This window comes from Danaus plexippus (assembly GCF_018135715.1).
Source record: "Danaus plexippus chromosome 9 unlocalized genomic scaffold, MEX_DaPlex mxdp_26, whole genome shotgun sequence".
Classification (NCBI taxonomy): domain Eukaryota; kingdom Metazoa; phylum Arthropoda; class Insecta; order Lepidoptera; family Nymphalidae; genus Danaus; species Danaus plexippus.
In genome coordinates, this window is record NW_026869848.1 from 3,946,590 (window position 1) to 3,969,575 (window position 22,986).

At 35.3% G+C, this 22,986-nt stretch overlaps 2 protein-coding genes across 5 annotated transcripts; both read right to left on the reverse strand.

Annotated features, from left to right (window-relative positions):
- Position 1: 1 nt before the first annotated feature.
- Positions 2 to 12,866, reverse strand: LOC116767191 (ATP-binding cassette sub-family C member 9-like). 4 transcript variants are annotated; one of them, XM_061527372.1, is made up of 26 exons: positions 12,602 to 12,865; positions 10,411 to 10,560; positions 9,967 to 10,342; positions 9,167 to 9,397; positions 8,761 to 9,090; positions 8,485 to 8,685; positions 8,090 to 8,390; positions 7,813 to 7,994; positions 7,426 to 7,720; positions 7,097 to 7,202; positions 6,826 to 6,977; positions 6,483 to 6,727; positions 6,197 to 6,415; positions 5,964 to 6,115; positions 5,647 to 5,766; positions 5,368 to 5,450; positions 5,117 to 5,235; positions 4,647 to 4,802; positions 4,105 to 4,326; positions 3,872 to 4,029; positions 3,300 to 3,495; positions 2,822 to 3,041; positions 2,591 to 2,715; positions 1,404 to 1,695; positions 993 to 1,195; positions 2 to 688 (listed from the first exon to the last, which is right to left on the reverse strand). In XM_061527372.1, exons 2-26 carry the CDS (start codon positions 10,545 to 10,547, stop codon positions 533 to 535), a joined length of 4,977 nt encoding a protein of 1,658 aa, XP_061383356.1. In that variant the 5' UTR covers positions 10,548 to 10,560; positions 12,602 to 12,865; the 3' UTR covers positions 2 to 532. The 4 variants fall into 4 exon arrangements, with proteins under 4 accessions (XP_061383356.1, XP_061383357.1, XP_032513286.2 ...); XM_061527373.1 differs by having other exon boundaries at positions 5,117 to 5,160; positions 12,428 to 12,865; XM_032657395.2 differs by having other exon boundaries at positions 12,428 to 12,865.
- A 680-nt stretch (positions 12,867 to 13,546) lies between these two features.
- LOC116767615 (cGMP-dependent protein kinase 1-like) lies at positions 13,547 to 22,873 on the reverse strand. Its single transcript, XM_032658019.2, has 11 exons — positions 22,659 to 22,873; positions 19,296 to 19,654; positions 18,771 to 19,054; positions 17,845 to 18,014; positions 17,371 to 17,609; positions 17,198 to 17,298; positions 16,486 to 16,702; positions 15,245 to 15,476; positions 15,059 to 15,157; positions 14,256 to 14,512; positions 13,547 to 13,869 (listed from the first exon to the last, which is right to left on the reverse strand). Exons 1-11 carry the CDS (start codon positions 22,758 to 22,760, stop codon positions 13,710 to 13,712), a joined length of 2,220 nt encoding a protein of 739 aa, XP_032513910.1. The 5' UTR covers positions 22,761 to 22,873; the 3' UTR covers positions 13,547 to 13,709.
- Positions 22,874 to 22,986: the final 113 nt, after the last annotated feature.

Below are 22,986 nucleotides of genomic sequence, written 5' to 3' on the forward strand. Positions count from 1 at the left end.
ATGTGTTGTATTATTTTATTTTTTGTGCATCATAATTACATACGTATTTTTCTACAGAGAAAAGTCAGTTGGACAGTCTTTCAAGATCTACATGCGTTGCGTCATAATGTATTCAGTCTTAGCTCTTTAATGTTACGTTAAAGCGTTACTTCTGTCAGTTACTACGTTACAATAGTAACACTCATTAAAACATGTACATATAAATGTTATGGCAGTAGTATCGAAAGCTACTAAGTACAGTTTATAAGAAAAATTTCCATGGTTTTGAAACTATATTTTGTATATAAATATATATATATACATATATAAATATTAATAATATTTGACAATTAGTTACGTCATTTAAAACCATGTCAAAAAAATATATATTAATAATTTTACATTTTCACGACACTGGTGGAATATTCTGTGCCGTCTTTGCACGGATGAAGGCCGTATTTAAAACTACCAACCAATCTTACATTTTCGTCTCAAAGTTTCGTTCGATTAAATACATTTTAGGCAAATTGAAATATTATGCGTCTTCGATGATTTAATAAAGGTGTATTAGTCTATGTTCAGAGGAGTGTAGCCTGGCGAGTGCAGAAGCGGGTGTCTCCAGCAGATCGATGACCCTCCCGCGCTCGCACAGACATCCGTCTTGAAGAACGGCCGCGGTGTCGTAGTCACGTACAGAGGACACGCGATGCTGAATGTAAACAATTAAAAAAACCTTAACTAATCCAGAAGCAAACGACGAGTTTCAAATAAAGAAAAATCCTTGACCATATCAGACTTTTTCAGCATTCTATAGTGTTCTCGTCAGTATTGTGTCAGGCTTCTAAATAGCAAAACAGATCTAAATATCGTTATTCATTACAGAAGATAAATTTAATGAAAAATTTCGTGAATACGAGCAGGATTTGAACCTGCAAATAGGAATAAAGAGTTACAATTACTTCGCCGATTAAACTGGCCATTATAGCTTTATTATTGAGGTAATATTAACATACGGCCACAGTAAGGACTGTAGTGTTTGGAGCGATGGCGGCTATAGCGTGTAGGAGAGTGCGCTCGGCCGTCGCCTCCAGCGCGGCGCCCGGCTCGTCCAGCAACAGCGCGGCTGCGAGGCGAGCGTGGAGCGCCGCCCGCGCCCCGCACACCCGCGCCCCGCGACCTCCGCCCCACGAGCCGCGCCAACCGCACACACCGCACTCTGTTGAACGAATTAGGCTTAATAAAGACACTATCTGACATTACACGAAATATGTTTTTTTAATGCTATGGCATCACTTGGCGATGTTATCAAATGGTTTTGAATATATTGTCAGTCTAATATATTGTTCAACCCGATCGAGGCTGGACACCGTATGTGGTACAACAAATATCAACGTAAGTTTTTGAACGATCTTTTGATACATCACCTAAACCAGCGGGTTGAGCTGATATGTAGTCATAGAGTCCAACGGCTTTTAAACTCTCCCAAATCTCTTCATCTGTGTGCATTCCGAGAGGATCTAGGTTCTCTCTCAGAGTACCCGAAAACAAAATAGCTTCTTGTGGCAAGACCACCACTCTGTGTCGTAAGGCTCGAAGCGGGACCTTTGTTACATCCCTGCCGTCAAGCAACACTCGACCACCACATATTCTTGTGGCTCCTGCACAAGTTAGAAGTAACGTTGACTTGCCGCTTCCGCTCCTTCCGCAAATGGCGACCTTGTTATAGGAAATTAATGTTGCATACTTTAATAGAGAATATTAGTTTAACTTGAAACAACTGTTTTCCTATAAGTCGTCTAAGCTGTTTGACATAATGCACCAAAACTTGCAGTGTTTAAGGTGTATAGAATTGGAAGTGGAGCTCGTCAGAAATAATTCAATATACCTAAGGACCTTTACTATATTATAAAAATAAATTCAAGTTTGTTTTTTTTTTAAGAAAAACCTATTCCCGACAGATGACGTAACATATCCTTGAAGTAATACCATTTTTCATTTTTTACAAGCTGTTGTAGCCCTGTCACATGAGCCAACTATTGAACTAGGGAACAATTACAATGGATTAACTTTTTAAATAACTTCTTGAAAAAAATTGTGTTATAACAACGACACTGACGAGAGTATGGAGCCTTTACTATAGATATGTTCTAAGTAGGTAATATTTATTATTGTTCGACTTAATATGTTGTTTAAAATTCATCTAACTTTAATTTTAATCTTTTCAGGTTTTAGTTAAATAGGATACTAATTAACCACGACAAGTGTTTAGATATTGTGACCTGCCACTGTGAAGTATTTCATCAAATAATAGGTTGGGTTTTATTTTTTCTTTAGTTTTCTCTAGTTGCCGAATAGTTATGGTAATGTCGGGAAAATATAGAAATGAAATAATAAACAAGGCCTAGTTTGTTATCGAAAAACTTAGTTTCATTTAAATGAGTGTACGCGACAACCTTACATAACATTCTTAGATATTATCTGAGTCGCATAATAAACGGCGTAAGAAATAGTTTTTTTAGGTACTGGTTACTGTGGTTAGTTTGTACCGACTTTCATTCGAATAGATTTATTGAAAGAGACATAAGGGAGTTTAATTATAAATAGTAGGTACCTTTTGTCCAGGATTTATAGTGAAATTAATATTTTTAAGCACTGGAGGTCTATTCGGTTGATGCTGTACACTGACGTCTTCAAATTCAATCTTTCCATTTCTCTGCCAGCCGGCAGGTATTGGACCTTGAAGAACATTCCTCATATCATCGTCGTAATCATGTTTATCTTTATGTACTTATAGCGTGAATACTTTACAGTACTGGCGATGTATTCGTCTCCATATACTCACAGTCATCTCTATAATCTTCTTGTGGTATATTCGTATTGTTGAGGAGTCTCTGTACGGATGCTAGATGCAGGTCCAGGTCAGCGCGACACTTGGCGAGGTGTGCGAGGTACACGGGCAGTAGGAGCGAGTACGTCCCCGCTAACCCAGTCAGAGCTCCATTTTTGCCGCTGTACAGAGCCACCGCTAACGATACAAATACGCTTGCCGCGCCCACTAAGTCCTGGAGAGTAAAAAGGCTATTACAATTCTAAAATTTCTATTACACCTATAAGCTATATATAATTTTTGTTTCATTATTTAGATCATAGGCAAAGGAGGTTCTGATGTTTTTTTTTAATTGTCTTCTATGTACTAGTACTCATCGAATACTACAATGGTATTAATAAAAAGTGTCTGGAAATCATGACTCTAAAATGATTTCTAAGTTTTATCCATATATATAGCTTACTTAAAAGCTATATATTAAAATGCTACCTACCAGGGACAGGCTTAACCATCTATTGGCGGAATTTAGCAGCAGTAGGGCGTTGTGGTTCCGATCTAGTCGTGTGTGGAAGGCTTCCCTCATGTTGTGTTGTAGTCGCGCTGCTCGCACGGCGCCCGCACCGCCCAGCGTCTCCACCGCCAGGGAGATCGCTCGACCAGCACTTGACGCCTCTATGTGCTGCAACTCTCTGTTGATAAATTGATAATGATCCATACACGGTTACACTTTCACGTTCCTTATAGAGCATACATTTAGAATTATTTCAGGGATATTGTAAATTTTTATTATATTAAATATGAATGACATTTTGACCTTGACAAGGTGCTTTAGTAGATATCACCGTTTCGCAAGGGTCCCAGACGATGGTAATTCCACTCACTTATTCCATAATTTAATATACCCATGTATATACCTATCCCGGTGGTCATGTTGTGTAATAAGTTGTCCTTAATAATTTAATTGAAATGTTTAAATCAACAAAACTAAAGATCATAATTAATACAATTACTTATGTTACGTAGTGATGAACGCTACACAGGTGATTGATTGTTGATTAATATTACCTGGCGTTTCGTAAATAAACAGACTGTAAAGTCATATAAAATAGAAGAGCGGGAATTAAAGCGAACAACGTCCAGGCTGATACGAACACGTTGATTAGCACCGCCCCTCCACAGAGCAGCGCTATCTGCACCCATCTACTAACAGCCGTCGACAGTTTCTGAGGAAATTAAATGTTATTATATATTTTTAATCAACCTCTTATATGACACGACGTACTTTGATGATATCGAACCTTGTCAATAACTAGAGTGTCAGAGGAGAAACGGTGTAAGGCGTCTCCAGCGGGGTGTGTGTGGTGATAGTACAGCGGAGCGTGTAATGTGGCGTGAAGAAGTCTCTCGTGAAGCCTGCGACGCGACTTGGCTCCTGCACAGGCGCAGGCAACCTGGGCACACCCTGCTAGCAAGACGCCGCCCGCACACCACAGAGAATAACTGAGGATCATATCCCAAATCTGAAAGACGAAAAAAACATGCCTTAAAAGTTAAGTAAGGTAATGTTTAGTAGAAAGAAACTATTTATACAGGACAAATAGAACTTCTCATTAATACTTTTCCTTTAAAATATAAAAATAAGTGTGAGTAGATAGAAATGGAATTACGAAAAGAATTTTACACATAGTTCTTATAAAGCCTTACGTATGCTTTTTGTTTTTGGTGCTTTTATATTTTTTATAGCACGTGGAGAGTAATGAATGAGTCCTTATACAATTTTGATACGCTAAAAAATTAAAGTTCCTAGAATAAAGAATCGATTCCTTCAAAGCTCGTAAACCTGATTGTCGGATAGAGGGTCTCGGTTGTTAGAATCTGTGAGTCGAGTCAGCCACCAGTCGGCAGTCATCGCTAAGCCCTGAGTCAAAGTCGCCGCTGCCAGGTACGCGGCGCCCCACCAGCCACACGCGCGGCAGTACTGCCACCACGCTGCGGACTGAGACGGTATACGATCAAATTAATGTAGATGCAACGTGTTTAAAACAATCGTTGCAGGTCTAACATTTTACAAACGCAATGTATTTTAATGATCACATTCCATAACCGATCTTCATGACTTGTATACACTGAGATGTTTCGATGGGTTTTGACAATGTTCTCAACTTAATTAATAAATAAATATACTGTTAAGATGTTTATAACCAGCTCTAAGTATGAATTGAAGATTATTAACATGTAACGTTGTACCAAATCGTGTCTAATTACGAGTTTGTATTATGGGCGTGTGTGTAATGTCGTTCTGCTGGTTACCTCGCGTAGAACAGGTTCTTGTTCTTCATTAGTAAGCGGGAGATCTGGAATGGTCACGGATGTCTCAATGCCATTACGAGTTACCGAAGTCAACGTCAAGTCGGGGACCTCCACGGGGCCTGATTAACATATAACCATCACAGTTTGTTTTCATTTTAATTTATTAACATAATCAATTAATTTGCTTACATATAAAGTTATATTGAAATAAATGTATTATTATACAACATTAGAGAGTAATGGGTTTGTACCGTTGTTGGAGTTCTGACGACTATGTTGTATTTCCTTATCCGAGTCGGAACTCAGGAAGTGACGTAAACGCCACGGAGTCCATCTACAAACAATATATCATGCGTATTTGTAATTCGCAAACTTTAATCTCATAACATTTTTAACTTGACAGAATTTTATTAAAGTTACTTGAAAGTTGGAACTAAGACAACATTCTTGGAGAAGTTATTGAAGAAAAAATCTAGTAATTAACGATTTTTATTAACTTCATAATAAATAAATATGAAGGAGTACAATACCTGCTGTAAAGTGTCCTGTAAGGGCGACTGGGTAGTACGCGTCTTATCAAATTTGCTTCATGCTGCAAAGCCTCATTCGAGGCGTCCACGCTCGCGGCACGTCTTACTTCTCGTAGCCATCTGTAAATGAGATATAGGTGGCTATTCATTATATAGTCATATATATTAACCATACAGACACTCATCCTTGTTTGAGAACCAACATTTAAACTGTAAACTACACGGACAATGCGGATTATGTAAGCTCTGATAATAATTAGTTAAATGTTATAGTGAATAGGTAGTTGTTGTAATTTTATGGTCATTATTATAATTACTTAGCGCGAGGCATATCTGGGGATGGCGTGGAAAACTGGCGCGGTAAAGGAGGTCTTATTCGACTCATCGTGTTTCTCCAGCTTCCGCCGGCACATGTGGGGACTTCCGCCAATAGATGTGCGCCCGCCACCTCGTTGATTCCCACTTGCGGCTAAGTCAGAGAATATAAAAAGTGTGGTTTTCTTCGCAACATAAATTATATTATAGTTATATAAGCTACATTCAATCGCACCAGGGATTCCTCCGATATATGCATCTGAAATTGCGTTCGGCTAATGGCGCGTATTAAATGTGATCGTTCTCTTGCGGCTCCGCCAGTGGGCCCCTGACTTCCCCGCGACGCCGACTCCCGAGCCTCCGCCGCCAGCTGAGCCCACTGCTTGATAGAACCGTTACACGTCGAGCTCACACGACCACACACACTGACACGTCCGTCCTCCATTGCGATTACCTACAATTTCGTGATGTATGAGTAACGACGTTAATTATGAATAGGAAGAGTTGAATATTGGTCATACTAAATCTGCGTAGTGGAGCAGCTCAAGTCTATTGGTAGCCAGTATGATCGTCCGACCGGCCCGCGCGGCTGGAAGCAGTGCCCTCGCTACTAAATGGCGGGCCAGAGGTACGTCCAAGGCTCCCAAAGGTTCGTCTAATACGATGAGACGCGAGCGAGAATACAGTGCGCGGGCTACACTCAGCCGCACGCGTTGTCCGCCCGACAGAGGCGCACCTGAGATACCTAATTGTGTGTTATCACCATCTGTAATATTATGTAAAATATATAGTGAGTATAAAAGTAGAGGTAGCTTACATCAGAACTAGATCGTCGTCATAAAACAATGGAAAGCGTTGATATACCAGGTAAAAGTTGCAGATCTGGCCGCAAACCAGTGGCGCGCATCACCCGGTTGTATCTGATCGCGCTCCATGTACCGCCCATCAACACGTTGTCTCGTATAGAACCTTCCAGAAGCCAAGGCGGCTGACCAGAATACCACATTGAACATTTTCTACAATATCAGATAAAAAAATTATGAAACGTGTTCCCAACTCCAATAAAATAAACTCTTTATTTAGGTATTACAAGAAACAGGTTTTTGGCACTTTATTTGATAATAAGAAAACATACTCGCTTATTTTAACGTCTCCACGTTCTCGATACATCTCTCCCAAGATTGCTGAAAGCAGCGATGATTTACCCGAACCAGATGATCCGACAACCATGATTAATTTTCCTTCGAAAATATAAAAGGGTTATTATAGGGTACTCTTTTTTGGTTGGAATAGAAATCTGCGTTTAGGGATTAAATTACACACATGCGTGTACTATACAAGTACCTTAGACATATTTCTAATTAGCAAACTAAAAAAAACATAAAAGTTGGGTATGAAACTTGAATCAAACCGTCTTTTATTGTGCCAACAATGTTGAAGTATGTTAAGAAAATTAATTTTCACCCGCTGGAATGTCCAATTCATCTATTTCTAGCCAGGCATTATCTTTCATCCTCCAAGAAAAAGCTGCATTTTTAAAAGAGATTAACACGTCTTCGCTCTGAATTGCTTCTTTATTTTCTTTACTTCTGTCAGCCTCTTCGTCTTCAAATTCATCTCTCTCAGATAGAGGATTATCTAAAAAGTCGTCAGTGGTTTTTTCCGAGTCTATATTATATGAATCACTATGAATGTTATCATCGGGTACATTAAAAGCCTCCGGAAGTTCCAAGAAGTCTTTGATTCTGTTTGTGCTGACCTGAAGAATATTTTCTTTTATTTACTGGTAGTGTCTCGTTAAAATGAATATAGCATATTTTAGGTTTTTTAGTAGATTATGTCTAGTCTTACCATCGCTTGGATCATCATTAATATAGTAACGGGTAAAATTAGAAGTGGTATCGTCAATTGGTTGAATAGCACTAAACCAGAAAATACTTTCGTGGCTGTTAATGTGCTGCTGTCCTCAAGGATGTAGTGGGTCGTAAAAGTTACAACGGTTACTAGGACAGCAGAGATTTGTGTCGTGAAGGCTGAAGAAAAACAATAACAATTTAGTGTTTAGGTACTTTAAATTATATAATACAATGAAGTATGATATTATTTTTAGTAATGTATTTATACCTACTTAAAAAACCCCAATATACAGAATCTTTATTAAGGAGTTTCAACTCTACTTCTCGGAACTGTAGTATTTTTTCATTAAATAAATCCTCCCAAACATATAGTTTTATAACATTAATTCCTTGTAAAATTTCAGATATTTTTGAAACTCTGTGATCTGTGCATTTCGATATATTTCTTGAATTACAAGCAATTTTCTTCCCGATATAAAATTGTAAGGGCGTTACTATCAATAAACTGCAAGCGGTACCTATAATGGCACTCAGTCCTAAACGAGCGTAGAGAAGGTACAGTATCACTGATACCTAAAAATATATATTAATATAATGTTATATCTATTAAAAATGAGATCAAATAATAATAATAATAATAATAATGAAATATCTATTAGTTACTAGCCTTTAAAGGTATAGACCATATGTAGTGGCAAATCCACACACACGACATTATATTATAAGTGTCTTGTGATATTAAATTCATCAGGAGCCCCGACTGTGTGTTGGCTTCCTGCTCGGGGTTATGCAACAACGGAGTCTCTTCTTCCACTTCGGGATTCACTGACCATGACGCTAATTTCATGCATTTGTCATAGATTACGCTCTGAAACCAATCACGCTTTCTAAATAAATATAGGAATTACTTATCCGTCAAGAAAGTTCTATTTAAAGTACTCACTTGTAATGCCATCTTTAGTCGGGTACCTTCTACGGTAACCAAATGAGTCGAATTCTGTGATAATAAAGCCTGCACAATTAGTGCTAACAATATAATTAGTAGCATGACGAATCCATTTGAAGTAAATTCGTCAACAGTGACATGCGTATTAATGTTGTACGATGTATTTGGGTTTTCTATGTATTGAATTATAACAGCTATTCCTATTGCTGGTACAATGCCTGTAATATCTCCGAACAACTTTAAAATACCAGCGATATAAAAATTCGGCCAAACCATGCGAGCGTAACATTTCCAAATGTTAAAACCCGTTGTTTTATCTGGTGACATCTGGAATTAGATACATTGTAATTAAAGGAAAAAATGACGTATATGTACGTATGTTAAATATTATCAAAATGCAAACCTTCTGTTGTTTGTAATATTTTTTAAATTTATTAAAATGTACTTTAGAGCGTTCGTCGTCAGGTATTTCACCAATGTCATTTGTAGCCTCTGGTACATAATAGCCCTTACACATAAATAAGTTCAACCAGAAAAATGTTACTTTTGAATAAAAATGTGTTTGCTTATAATTATATATTGCGGTGTCAGGTTCCGTAGTCGATTTTGGACTGCAATGATATCTTTTGACTACCTGAAAATGAAACTCAGTCATTGCACGCAACTCTGATCTATAAATTTAAAATTTTTCCTATTTTAATAAAGCCCGGTATAATGTGTATCGTTCACAAATCTACGGGAAGTGAGGCGCCAGACGTGCGTCTTGAGTATGGCGTCTGTCGTCTCGAACATGACCAATAACTCCTACGGAGTCGGCGACAATTTTAGGGGATTGACCTCTCCGTTTGAGATTCTCAATGCATTACTGCACCACATAGTGAATATAGGAAACATTTGTTTATGACAATAATAAAATAATCTGATAGCATTCCGACGTAACCAAGTGTTATTATAAAGTTTAGTATTAAAATTTGTATTATATTTATATATTCGGGACATACATATACATAAAAAAAATAATATTCGGGGCATAACAAGATAGAGATCGATTTCTATATTCAATGACATGTGTGTGCGCTTTATCGAGATATGACTCGCATGCTGCTAATTAGCACCATAACAGTTCCCCTCGCGCAAAACGTATAAACATTCTCACAATAGAGAGCTGTTCACTTTCTTTCTATTTAATAATTACGTGCTTACCTCGTCATAGAAACAGATACAGTCTATGAGAGCTATTATCGATGTTAATAACATAGCAGTACCATGTATATAGAATTCTATATTTTTGGAAGTATTTTCAACTTGAACCAGTTGATATAAAACTGAGGCAGATGACGCTGCGGATAGCAACCAATAGATTGCTAAATAAAGTATCGGTGCTGAGGAGCGCCTAGTCCACAGTGACACGTGCAGCGCCGCGGCTGAGAGCCAAGCCAGTGGTGGCATCAGGGCTGCTACAAGGCTCACTGTATCAGCAGGTCTCAATGACGCAGCAGCTCCTCCGCAACACCAGATCACACCCAACGTAAGACTCGCTATGCCTCTAACATTTTGATATCTCCAATGAGTCCCCGACCTGAAGGTAATATATATTATTTCAGCATACCCAGCACGATTTATACAACATATTTTGATTCTCCCTACCAGTTTGATCGTGACGTTGAACAGCAACATATTAAGGCGGCGGAGATGACTGTGCAGTACAGGATCAGCGAGTGTAACGCCGCGGCCAGAGCGTGGACGTGACACAAACGGTCACCGCTCATACAAATTGCATCCATTGTGAAACTTGCCCTGTGAAGGAATTATACTTACTGTGGTAAGAAAGCTTATATGATCTCATCATTATTATCTAATCGTTGTTTACTGTTCTTTGTTAAAGGAGCACTAAATACTATGTATGTAATTACAAGCTAGTGAGAACCATTTGTATGATATTAAAAATAGGTACGGTTTCTAAACTTTCAAGCCTTTTTGCATGTCAAAAACATTGTTACTATTCTAAATAACTACTACTATTTGATAAAATCTTTTTTGTATATTTTTGTATGTTGCTCCTTTTTTCGTAAATATTTTATAAATTCAATATACACTTACTATGACGACCAAAACTTATGTAAATTATCTTTCAAACGTAAGTTTATAAATGTAGCTTCTTATGAGAAAATCTGGGAAAGGTAAGTTTTAAAGATTTTTACAAAATACAAACACCGATATTTTGTTTCCGATTCACTCTGATGAGTGTGTGGGTGACGTAGGCGTTCAGGTTTTTAGTTATTGTGTATCAAAATGTAATATATCAGGAAGGGTGACTCATGAGCTAAAGGATTAAGAACATGTTACGTAGATAATGACTTCGTTTTGTGGTGTTGTATATTAATATTTTTTACTAGTTAACATTTATATACGCTATAAATTTACGTAATTATATACATTACCCAAGTTGTACAGCCTTTAGCATAATTTTGGTATGTTTGAATCATTCAAACCTCAGTTTGCACGTTTTCAGTTTAAAGTAGGCGACTCTAATCTAATCTAAGGAGGATTAGGCTTTTTAACCCGTATGCTTGTCAATGTAGTTTTCATCAAAGTTACTTGTCCTGATTCATATAAAGGTTACCAGATTTAGATATAGATATTTTAAAATAGGTATATTTTACGAGAACGGTCTTGATGTATAATATATGGAGTTTTAACGGCTTTTTTTAACTTCAGACGATTAAGATTAATGAATCTTTATAGAGTCAAAGTTAAATTTAAATAAAAGTTATTATTATAAGTTCCTACATAATTAGATTGGCATTAAATCGCCTAGTTAAATCATTATATTATTTTATATATAAGATAAAGGAAATAAATTGTTTTCTGATAAGTCATATTTTGGTTATGAAAAAACCCAGACGCTGTGGTTTGCTTCCCACGCCGGAAGTGTGTTCGCATCCTTGCTTACTGTATCTTTTCTTGAACAAACCTCTTTCACAAATAATTTGCCATTTGTTTCGTTTTGAGAGCATGTAATTTAAATACTTCAATATTCTTAGGATTGCACTATGTATTATATACAATACCAAGAAACAGGAAAATAAAATGACATTGTAAATTTATGTTAAATTAAGAAGAAAATTTTAATAATATATAACTAGCGTATATAAATATATATTCTAGTTCAAACCATTAGTCGAAGATTCAAAGAGAATCATAAAAAATATTAATGTTTATAATATTAAATAAATTTTCTTCGCTCAATTTTAAGTGAACATTGAAATAATCAATACATTAAGAATATATATTTCGTAGCAGATAATTTAAAATGTAATAATTTTTTGTTGACAAAATATATTGTATCTGATTTTCTTATCAACTCTTCTAAACCTAAATAAGTCTATTTTGTTTAACCTAGCTCAAGAGCAAAACCTTTACCTACTTTCTAAAGTTTATAGATACGAACGAACATAAATATCTTAAAGGGTCATTTAAATTTATTCGTTTAATTATATTTATTACCTTGACATAATCATTTACTTAGGTTTAAATTGCACTAAGTGCATCCTGAGAAATCTCCGCGACGTCCTTTCAAATAAAGAAAAATTATGAAAATTATATACACATAAATTCTATATGTTTCTTTATGGAATTTGTTTGTTTTTTTTTTTCACCTTACCTGGTGTTCAACAAGTTGGTATTTGTCTCTCTTATACGTTGATGATGTATGAACTGAGGCAAAGTAGAATAACATCCGTGCGAAATAACTGACGTTCGTCGTGTTTGTAACTAACACTGTATTTAACAAATAACAATCACGAATATAAAATGATCATTAACTTTAGTAACGTACCTATCACGTTCTACAAAAATGTTAAAATGCAAATCACTTTATAATACAAGTCGGTAGAATTCACTTCACGTTCGGTTTCACTATTCTTATATTTATTTATAATACAGCCCTGCTATTCTCTATTGTATTTGATGTCATTATATTGAATATAATGGAGTGAGGAACGCATAATGTTATTTAACGTTTATACATTTGATGTCGAAAGATCGCACGCGTGCCGTACACCGGAGCGACGTCTGCACCCCACAGACATACTTGTTATACTAAAATGAAAAATCTGAATTGCGAACACACTCGTGAACGTATAGCGGTCGCAGTCCTCTAAACACGGTTAAATTTTTGCAACCTTGCCACTATCTGCGGTTGCTCTGCTAGAATCATTAATGTGTTTGTTGCTTTGGCATTCATATAATACACTAGACACATAGAAAAAGGTTGTTTTACTATTTATTGTGATAGTAATAAATTATCGGTAGTTATCCGTGCACGCTAGTGGCCGTGGCGAGTCTGGGTACGAGGTCGGTCTGCAAGTTGCAACCTACATTTTTACCTATAAATACACTACTTCTATGGCATTCATTTATTATTTATAGTGTATGTAAGGCTTTCACATGCCATTATCAACCAAGTATAACATAAGGGCCAATTTCACCAGACGCTAATAAATGTCAAACAGCAATAGATATTTTAAATATAGGTATATATATTGCTTTCAGGTTTCGCATATATTATGTAAATATGAATTTCGTTCGAATATAATAAATGTATTGATGATTTTATGTCATTTAAAATAAGTAGTAAAGAAGAGAAACACATCGGCAACCATCACTTTTTAAAAAGATTTAAATGTCAGTATTCATGAGAAGTATTTTTGGGACCGTTGTAATTTTTTTATTAATATTTATAATGTTATAAATAAGAAGACAGAGAGCGTTACTCACATGATTTAGTTTTTTATATTTTTTATTCTGACTGTAGTAAAATAAGTACATAAAAAATTACAAAATATCAAAAATATAATAGTTTCTTTACTTATAGTACAGCACCTGGTATTAAAACTTAATACAATTCCCCGATAGTTAGACTTGTTCAAAAATAAAAGATTGTATTAGAAATTAACGTCCCATCCCGAGGTTTCGTCGGGCGGTAACTTGTCTTTAGGATATTTCTCGAAGTTTGAAAGGTCCAGATCATTAGTTACAGGTTGTATTAGCGGCGCCTTTAATTTGCCCTCGCGAAGACCTTCCCAGTTAAATCCAAGGAACCATCTGAGAAGTTAGAATTTCACTATTTATAATAAAGAATTATATGTAATACAGTACATATTCTAATACTTAATACAAAAAAAACATAAGAAAAATATCTTCCCCAGTTATTAATCGGGGTTTAAAATAATTGTACATTGGTTTCAAGCACACGTAATCACGGTACCTTATTTAAACTGCTATTAATCACTGAGTGCATTTAAAAATACTGTAATAATATGATTACAGCAATAAATAGTGAGTTCCTCGTAAAGCAATGTCGGTACGAACGCTTTCCGTTTTTGTTCGTGTAATGATATTACGTAGGATTGAAGGTTGAAAAACCGTAGTACGGTCAGAGTCTAGGTTAATATCAAACATTACATTCATAAGTAACTCATAGTTCATACTTATGTGATTTAATATCTGCGATCCCATTCTTGAGGTAGCCGAGTCTCTCAGCGGGCACGGCACGGCACAGCTTGCGTATAAGCAACTGTGCTGATTTGGGTACCCGAGGATGGAAGGTGACGGCGTCGATTCCTCTCAGGATGAGGGTGTAGGTCTTCATGTGGTCTCCGCCAGCGGCACGGAATGGAGGCTTGCCAACTAGAAGTTCGTGAATAAAGACGCCCAACGCCCAACAGTCTACAGCACGATCGTGACCCTTAAAATAATTGTATGATTTTACTCTCTCCTTTCTCGAATTGTCGTAGCATCTGTGGGCTGTGAATGAGACCGTTACTTTCAATTTTTAAATTTTTATCAAAGGTTGTCTAACGAGCTGACGGCATAATTGGTGGAAGGAAGTCACCGTCGTCCATAAGGAATATTGCGGATGTGTTGCAGACCTTGATTATGGAAAACGTAGAGGAAAGGGGGGAAAGTTGAAAGGGCAACCAGCTCTCTTATTCATCGGACAAAAGGCAGCTATTAAACGCTACTTAACGCTGATCTTCTGTCAGAGGGTGGTACTTCTTCGGTCGAGCCAGACCATGTTTGAGCAAAAATGTTAATTCAATTAATAAATTACTGACGCTTTACAACAGCACTACAGTAAAAATTGGGAGAAGGTATTTATTATTGATCGTGAATACAGACTGGATGTTTTTATTAATCCAAAATTTTTATAAATGGATATATTATAAAATGTATAACATTATGTGTGTCATATTAAAATAAATTTTAATAAATACACATATAATTAAAATACCTTATTTAAAACAATTTCTGGTGCTACGTATTCCGGTGTGCCAGCAAATGTCCAAGTCTTTGAGTTTGGTGTAAGTCTTTTTGCAAAACCGAAATCGACCTAAAATTATATTACAAAAACAAAAAAGTTAAATTTTCCTGAGAAAAAAAAAATAAATAGCTCTGATTATTTTAAGTTGAAACACACCAATTTAATGTATCCGGATTTATCTAGCATCAAGTTCTCTGGTTTAAGATCTCTGTATATAATATCTTTGGAGTGCAGATACTGGAAAGCCTCGACCACACATGCGGCCATGAAACGAGCGATGTTCTCTGGGAAATATCTCTGCTTTTGTAGGATGGTCCACACGTCGCCTCCCAGCACAGGCTCCATTAAGAAGTAGATGTATTTATTGTCCTTGAAAGTGCGGTATAATCTGTGCAGAAGATTTTTTTTAAATGTTATTATTATTATTGTTTAAGGATTATACTGGCACACATGAAGAACTTCATCAAGTAAGCACTGGTCGTAAATGCTTTACATCAATTTGTGTAAGAGCTGATACTCTCACACCAGCAGACCGATATTAAACATACTACGAACTAGCTAAGAACTAGGGCAAGGAAACTGGCCTTCAAATGAAATAAACCGATGCATCGCCGATGATGCATGCATAAATAAACAATTTCGATGCCTCAGTCCATCCGTTTGAGAGCTACGATGTCACAGAACGACAGACAGACACATACAAAATGCTGCTGCACTATATCTTTTTTATTAATTCTTCTACGATATAAATTAATCCGAGATGACATCAGTAGGTCAGTCAAATCGCAATTAAAACTTTACAAAATACGATTTGCTACGATCTAAACAAATGTAGTATGAACTTCAAGTGAAAATGGACCACCTTGACCTGTTCCATTTTATTCGCAGATTTGTATGATAAAAATACCGTTTAACTTAAAAATAATTATTATATATTTTTTTTAAATATCGAAAATATATCATACCAAATATTTAGTTTTTGCCCGAAATAATAAATTCATTGATTTGCAATTATTAAACTAACCGTGACCTGCCTTAGTATTGGTACAACAGTTTTTCAACGACAAAACTAGGCTTGAAATTCTATAAAGTAAAGTAAGTATCGAACATTTCTTTTATATGGTATGGTAAGACCAACGCGTATGGTATTTAGATCAATGTAGGCTAGAACTCTGAGTTAGAATTGCTTTTCTATTGAAACAGTATGATTTATATACTTTTGTACCCGTAAAGGAAGTTGGTGGTATACAGAACAATTTAATATGCTTTTTATAGAAAGATTTCCTTCTAGTTTTATACATTAAAAGTAAGGCCAAATGTAGCCTAACATGGAAAAGTGGTGTACATCGAAGGTGTGTGCTTTTAATTAAACTGTTATAACATAACTATGGACGCACCGACAAATAAATCTGCTGTTGCATATCATCATAATATTTTTTTCATTAAAAGCATGCTCCTGCTGCTGTTGTTGGACCATGTCGACCTTCTTCAGACATTTCAGAGCGAATGTGCGTTCAGGCTGCTTTTTATATTGAACGAGTTCCACGCGTCCGAAGCCACCCACACCCATTGTGCCGATAATCTCGAGGTCCTTTAATTCAACATATTCAAATTCTGAAACATTTTTATATTACATGTTTTAGTTATAAAAAAGCATAACAGTTTGAGCGGACAGACAATAAGCCAACCAAAAATTTAACAGTAGTCCATTTCGTTTAATGGATCCTTTTAGCTTCAGTTGAATGTATTTTTATAAATACGTATTTCCTATTAAGAATCGATTCAGAGATTGGTACAAGCAAAATAATGGTGACATGCAACTCTGAAATTATTTTTAGAATATAAGTATAGTATTGACAAATAATAATATAATAAATAAACATATATGGAAACCGGCTTTTGTTTAATCCGTGTGACCAAAAACAAAATATAAAATAAGGAATTAATTTGAAAGGTTTGTTGCGATAAAGTCGTAAAATATATTATTCGAAAGCTAATATATTTTTCATTATCAAGATCCTTAGTTGTAATTTCATGAATCATTATAATCTTATCATTTTCAATAATTACAAGCACATTCACAGAATTATTTTCATATTTCATTAATACCACTGCGTATAATTGATGATTTCTTTTGTTGTGATGGTCTGGGATCCGCATGTCTCACATTTTTTAACTCTTCTAGATTTCCCAACAGCTCGGTGAAGGGTCTGAAATGTTATTTTGTTCTTATTGCGAACAGTTTAATATGCATAACAAATGTGTATAAGCGTTTTATGTACCCGCGTTCAAGGGTTAGACATTCGACTCCGGGCGGCATAGCGGTGACGGTGGCCAGGCGTCGGTCTTCATGCAGGAGGGCCTGTTCACCGAAGTACTGACCTCGTCCCAATGACCCCACGCGTCTATCACCGCCGTCCTCTTCACGTTTCGATACCACCACGGTACCACCTCGGATGATATAAAATTTGTCTCCGCGATCGCCCTGCCTCACAACGGCCGTACCAGCAGAGAAAAATTCCTGCCACAACAATGTTAGCTTCAGTTTTATCATCTTCATTTCTCAATACGTGAATTGCAACTGAACAAATTTTATTACTATATCTGCAAATAGTAATTTTGGACTGCTTCCATATTATCAATTACTGTAATTTATTGATTGCATATAGTATAAAAGCATCAAATACGTATTAATGGTCAAACAATAATTAATAGGACGTTGATTATAGTACGTTGTATTATTTTTATTGACAAACCCTTTTCAGGAAGTCAGCGATCTTTGCTAATTCAATGGGATGAATGCCTTGTAACAGCGGCACCGATGACAAAAACCGAATGTTATCTTCCTGTTCTTGTCTCCCGCTCCGAACCATAATTTTTTGAAAAACTCGTCGCTCCAAGGTCCATACTTTTGCTTCTGTTATACCTATAGATGGATAGGAAATTTAACCAAATATACTAACAGGTAAACCGGAAATATAATGTCATATTTATCTTAGAATATAAAAATTAATGCTTAGATATATTACGAGTACAAAAAAATATATGAAATAATTACAATTAATTAAGATTCTTATCGACGATAGGGATCAGAATTGTGGTGATACTTTATATTTTATTTTACTCAATAGCTTTCCGAGATACCAATTTTTTGGGTTTTTTTTTTGGTTAATTAAAATTGATCAACGATCCCGACATGGAAAGAATAATCTGTGATAGTATTGTCATATATGTCCTATATAAGGATTAATAAAAATTTATAAGACGGTTAATAACGCAAATATATTGCAAAATTTTTATATTATTGTGTCGATTCACTATCTTATCAGATGTTACTCTCAAGCTTTTAATCGAAAATTTGTAATGTATTATTACCTATTATTAGTTTATAATGTACCTGAAGTAGAAATATAACAAAAGTAAGATTTAAAAGATCACTTAAGTAGGTATAGGTTCGTTGCCATTTTTTCTCCTGTTATTTAAATTTAGTGAATTCTCTCTATTAATATCTTAACCGAGTATAATATTAGGTATTTCTTTTTCTTATGTATTATATATACACGTGTGTGTGTTAATTTCTAATCATAAATTAAACAATATAATCAACTAGATGTCTTCTTTGGTTTACCCGTTTCAATGTTGAGTACTTAATTGTAAAAATAAATCTGATATTATTACTTACACCTAATCGATGCAAATCTTTTCGCCTTGTATAATATGGCTAGTTCACCGAACGCTTCCCCTGGTCCGAAGTTTTTAACCACTTGACCTCCTTTTAATACTTCAAATCGACCATACGCTGACACAAAGAGGTGACTGCCACTTTCTCCTTCGCGTATCATGAGGCTGCCAGCTGGGTACTCCAGGGAGTTCATAGCTTCTACTACTGCCGTGAGACGATCCTCGTCCATGATATTTCTTAAGAAGTCATTAGCCATGATCGCCTTTTTGATTTGTTCTGCTGATCTGAAGATATTTATTATATGAAATAAACTGTTATGTTAGTATTTGTGAAAATTTCAAATAGTGCTTCAATTATGTTATATACATAGATACAAAGTAAGAAAGCAGAGAAATAAATTAAATCATTATTTAATTAGAAGATTGAGATTGTTATACGGAGGCATGATTTTTCATTTAGGTTTAATAGGTAGGTATAATAAATGTTGATATTTTGTGTTAATTAAGTATCTAAATGCTCACTAACTTATCGTCCTTTGCATATTTCTCGTAACTTAAATCAGTTTGTATTTTTCCGTTATCAATCGGAGGTGCAATAATTCCTCTCTTCCTACGACTTCGCATATCAGGATTAGACTGCATCAAGTCTGAAATTGTCTTTCTTCCGAAACTGCTTTTACGTTCATCGACATTTTCACTGTCTGAATCTCTGAAGTTACTGTTACTGCCGCTAGATTTTTCACTCTGTATGCTCATGTAACTTGATTTCTTACTGGAAATTCCAGGGTCCACCGATAAAGTGAGACTCTTCTTTAATATGACAGCATTTCCATTTGTGGTACTGGTTTCATTACGACTGTTCTCAGGTAGAAATTCAGGTAATTGCTGTAAGGGAAAGTGCAAGAAATCACAATTATTGCAATGTAATTCATTTTAAAACAATTATCATAATATAGTAATTTAATGTTAAAATACCTAAAATTTAAAACCATGCGTTAGAAGCACTTGGTGGTTTTATTTAGCAAAATGAAGTTTAGACCTGCCGTTGATTTAAATATATCTCAACTTTTGTATCACGAAGCCCGACTCAAATTCATCAATAAGAATATTTTACCAATAATGTCATAAAAGCTTCTTCTGACAAAACTTCGACTTTACCTTCTTTTTGAACCATGGAATTGGAAATCAAAGATTATTTTATGAATTTATTTTTATCTTTTTCTCTTTTCGTCCCTTATAAGTATAACATATTAAAATAACGTTTTGGTAAAGTGACCTTTGTATCTCATCTGCACTAAATACTCATTAGTCATTACAACTAAACATCAGTTTGTTTTACAAAATATACATATATATCTTATTGTAAATATACTGTTTACTAGGTCTATTTATTTGTTTATACGCATAGTTTAAAAAGACACACCATCAAAATTGCAATCATTAGTAGGAAGGGAGCGTTGAAGTAGATAGATAGAAGATAGAAGATTTTGAAAAAACCCTGCTCCCCTTGTAATGCACAGTAACGTTTTTCTGTCCCTTACCCTTACCCTCCTCTCTAAACGTTACGTAGCACTGAAGTGATCATTTTGAATGTAAAGTCGCAAAAAGTTAGTTTCACAATGGTCTGGGATAGTCTTGGTATGCACATAACGACAGTGCTTTTCAATACCCTGTGAGATGTGACATAGATCCCACAGGTAGGACATAGTTTTTTCTTTAGGTCGGATTGTACAAATGGACAAAAGAATTCGTACGGCAACTGCTTAAACCCTTCTAGAGGAAGTGACACTGTCACTACATAATCCCGACGTTTATGTAGTTTATCGATATCGATTATGTAGTTTTTAAAATAATAAAATTCGCGTAGTAACACCTGGGTCGCAAGCCCCAGGCACTGTTGAAGCTCCTCCCCCTGCAACGCGATGGACCCGGCACGTGAATCCATGGAATGCTAATAGGTTTCGTCTCATTAAAATAAAGTTTTAATTAGTTACTATGTATAATAACCATTTTCACAAAGAGTTATGCGAAAAAACATTTTTAAATTAGTACCGCATTATGATAATTACTTTCATTTATAAAGATCTTCAATGGTAACGAATGAAGGTCAAACTGTGTAGGAAGATAGAAATATAAATGTTTGAATTTATATACAGGATGTTAGATAATTTACCAAAAGACACTTGTAGACTACAAAAGGTTTTGAAAACCATTATTGTTACATTTATATTATATTTTTCATTTTATCGATGACAGTTCGTCATTATTTTGGTTCCATATATTCAATGGTGGCCTGGAGGCTAAAGGCGCGTCTCTCATACGTGAGGGCGCAGGTTTGGAACCCGGCAAGTACCAATGTGACCTTTTCCGAGTCATACGTACTTTCTAAGAGTATTTAGACACCACTGACGGACGGTGAAGGAAAACATCGTGAGGAAATCTGGTCTTATAAATTCAAATTATAAGATTGAAATCGCCATTCCGTCTTGAGTAAGCGTGGCGATTAATGATCTAATCTTCTCCATGTGAGAAGAGGCCTTTGCTCAGCATTGGGCTCCGATAGGCTGATGAGGATGGTGATGATGATGATATATTTAATTCAGATGAGATATCAGTTCTGATGTTAGTGAGGTATTTTAATTAAAAACAAAATCCGTAGCATGTGTTTGAGAATCATACATTTTCGCAAATGATCAATGAGGGTTGATGATAGAAAATCTGGAAATGTCTGTAATTACTTTGACGATGTAATCTCAAGGTAAATGTACAGTATACCCAAACATCAAGCTTAGTTCGTCAAATTAAATAAAGAGCGTTTCCAAATTTTCATTCATAAACCCATTTTGATATTATTTTGTTCGAAACATTATTAATTAAAACTAGATCCTCCGTATTTAATTTGACAATAGCAACTAGTGTACAGTTCATATCATTCCTATTTGAGTATATTAACCTGTCATCTTATTATTTCATAGTATTGCGCCACTGCTTTTCTTCTTACGGGTACAATACAAGGAAGGTAAAGTAAGGATATGTAATGCTAGATATCTAGAACACTTATTTTTTAATTGTTCAAATTTAAATCGTCTCTCCACAGATAAATAAACGCTGCCGATGTGCTAACTATAAGGATAAAGTATAAGCTTTTTCTTTAATTTACGATTCAGAATTAAATTACACTATTGGTATAAAATCTCTATTTATGTTAATACTGATCATAATACGTTTAATACTTTGGAATTTTTTTTCCAAAATCAACAAACATTTGTTTAGTCATTCTTATAAGTCCAAGAAAGTTAAGTAATCACGGAATTGTTTTGTGATCCAAAATGAAATGTCAAAATAGTCATAATTTGGAACACGTATTAAATAATGTCATAAGTTAGTTAACAGGTAGTGAAATACAATGTCACTAGATGACGTAGAAATGTTTATAAATCAATTAGACAGGAGAAGAATAGAATAAAATATAGATCATAATGCTGAAGGTCTTTGAAGACATTACATATAATGACTTGGATGTATATAGATAGCATCTAGGAGATTAAGATATGAAATTCAAAAACGTATACCATTCGTCTATTATACTGCAGGTCTATCAGACATATTTGCGATTTCTATAGCACAATGCTTTCATTTAAATCATATATAAAATACTTTAAATGTAAACTATATTCTCTTTGTTTATTACTCGTCAAAAACCTCTTTACGTAAGCGATTATATGTTTAAAATGTTTTTTTACACTTCTTTATAAAAAAACATTAGTGGTATAAAATAAATCAATTCGATTCTCTGATACAATAAAATATATGGCATAGATTATCATAACTCATATATCATTATGGAATAAAATTTTATTTCAACTTAAAATATATATAGTTCGCTCACAACTATAGTTTCTCTTCGTTCCTCGGGGTTCCCTCTCTTGACGGGAGTGGTCAGATTGAAACCTCCCTTGGACGACCATCGGAAAGGCGGACACAGCACCATTTTAACTTTAATAAATAGCAACAATCACAAATAGTTCAAGATGCAACATGCATTATAACAATGAACGCGCACGTCGAAGTGTAAGCGGTGCAAAACAAGACTGCTTAATCGACACACAAGGAGCCCTTATCGCATTTTCTAGATAATCTGCTTCACCGATTGTTTTAATTATTCCGTACTGAAGAATTATTATATCAAAGAACCTTGCAATCTTATCGTCGCCACT

Excerpts from the sequence above, each read along its gene's own strand:
- LOC116767191 (XM_061527372.1), bottom strand. The coding sequence starts at position 10,547 with ATGGATGCAATTTGTATGAGCGGTGACCGTTTGTGTCACGTCCACGCT. Across the intron at positions 8,391-8,484 it reads TATGGTCTATACCTTTAAAG|GTATCAGTGATACTGTACCT; the intron begins GCTAGTAACTAA and ends ATATATTTTTAG. Across the intron at positions 4,803-5,116 it reads AAGAACCTGTTCTACGCGAG|TCCGCAGCGTGGTGGCAGTA; the intron begins GTAACCAGCAGA and ends ATACCGTCTCAG.
- LOC116767615 (XM_032658019.2), bottom strand. The coding sequence starts at position 22,760 with ATGGTGCTGTGTCCGCCTTTCCGATGGTCGTCCAAGGGAGGTTTCAAT. Across the intron at positions 15,158-15,244 it reads AATCCGGATACATTAAATTG|GTCGATTTCGGTTTTGCAAA; the intron begins GTGTGTTTCAAC and ends ATATAATTTTAG. Across the intron at positions 14,513-15,058 it reads CAGAAATTGTTTTAAATAAG|GGTCACGATCGTGCTGTAGA; the intron begins GTATTTTAATTA and ends AATTATTTTAAG.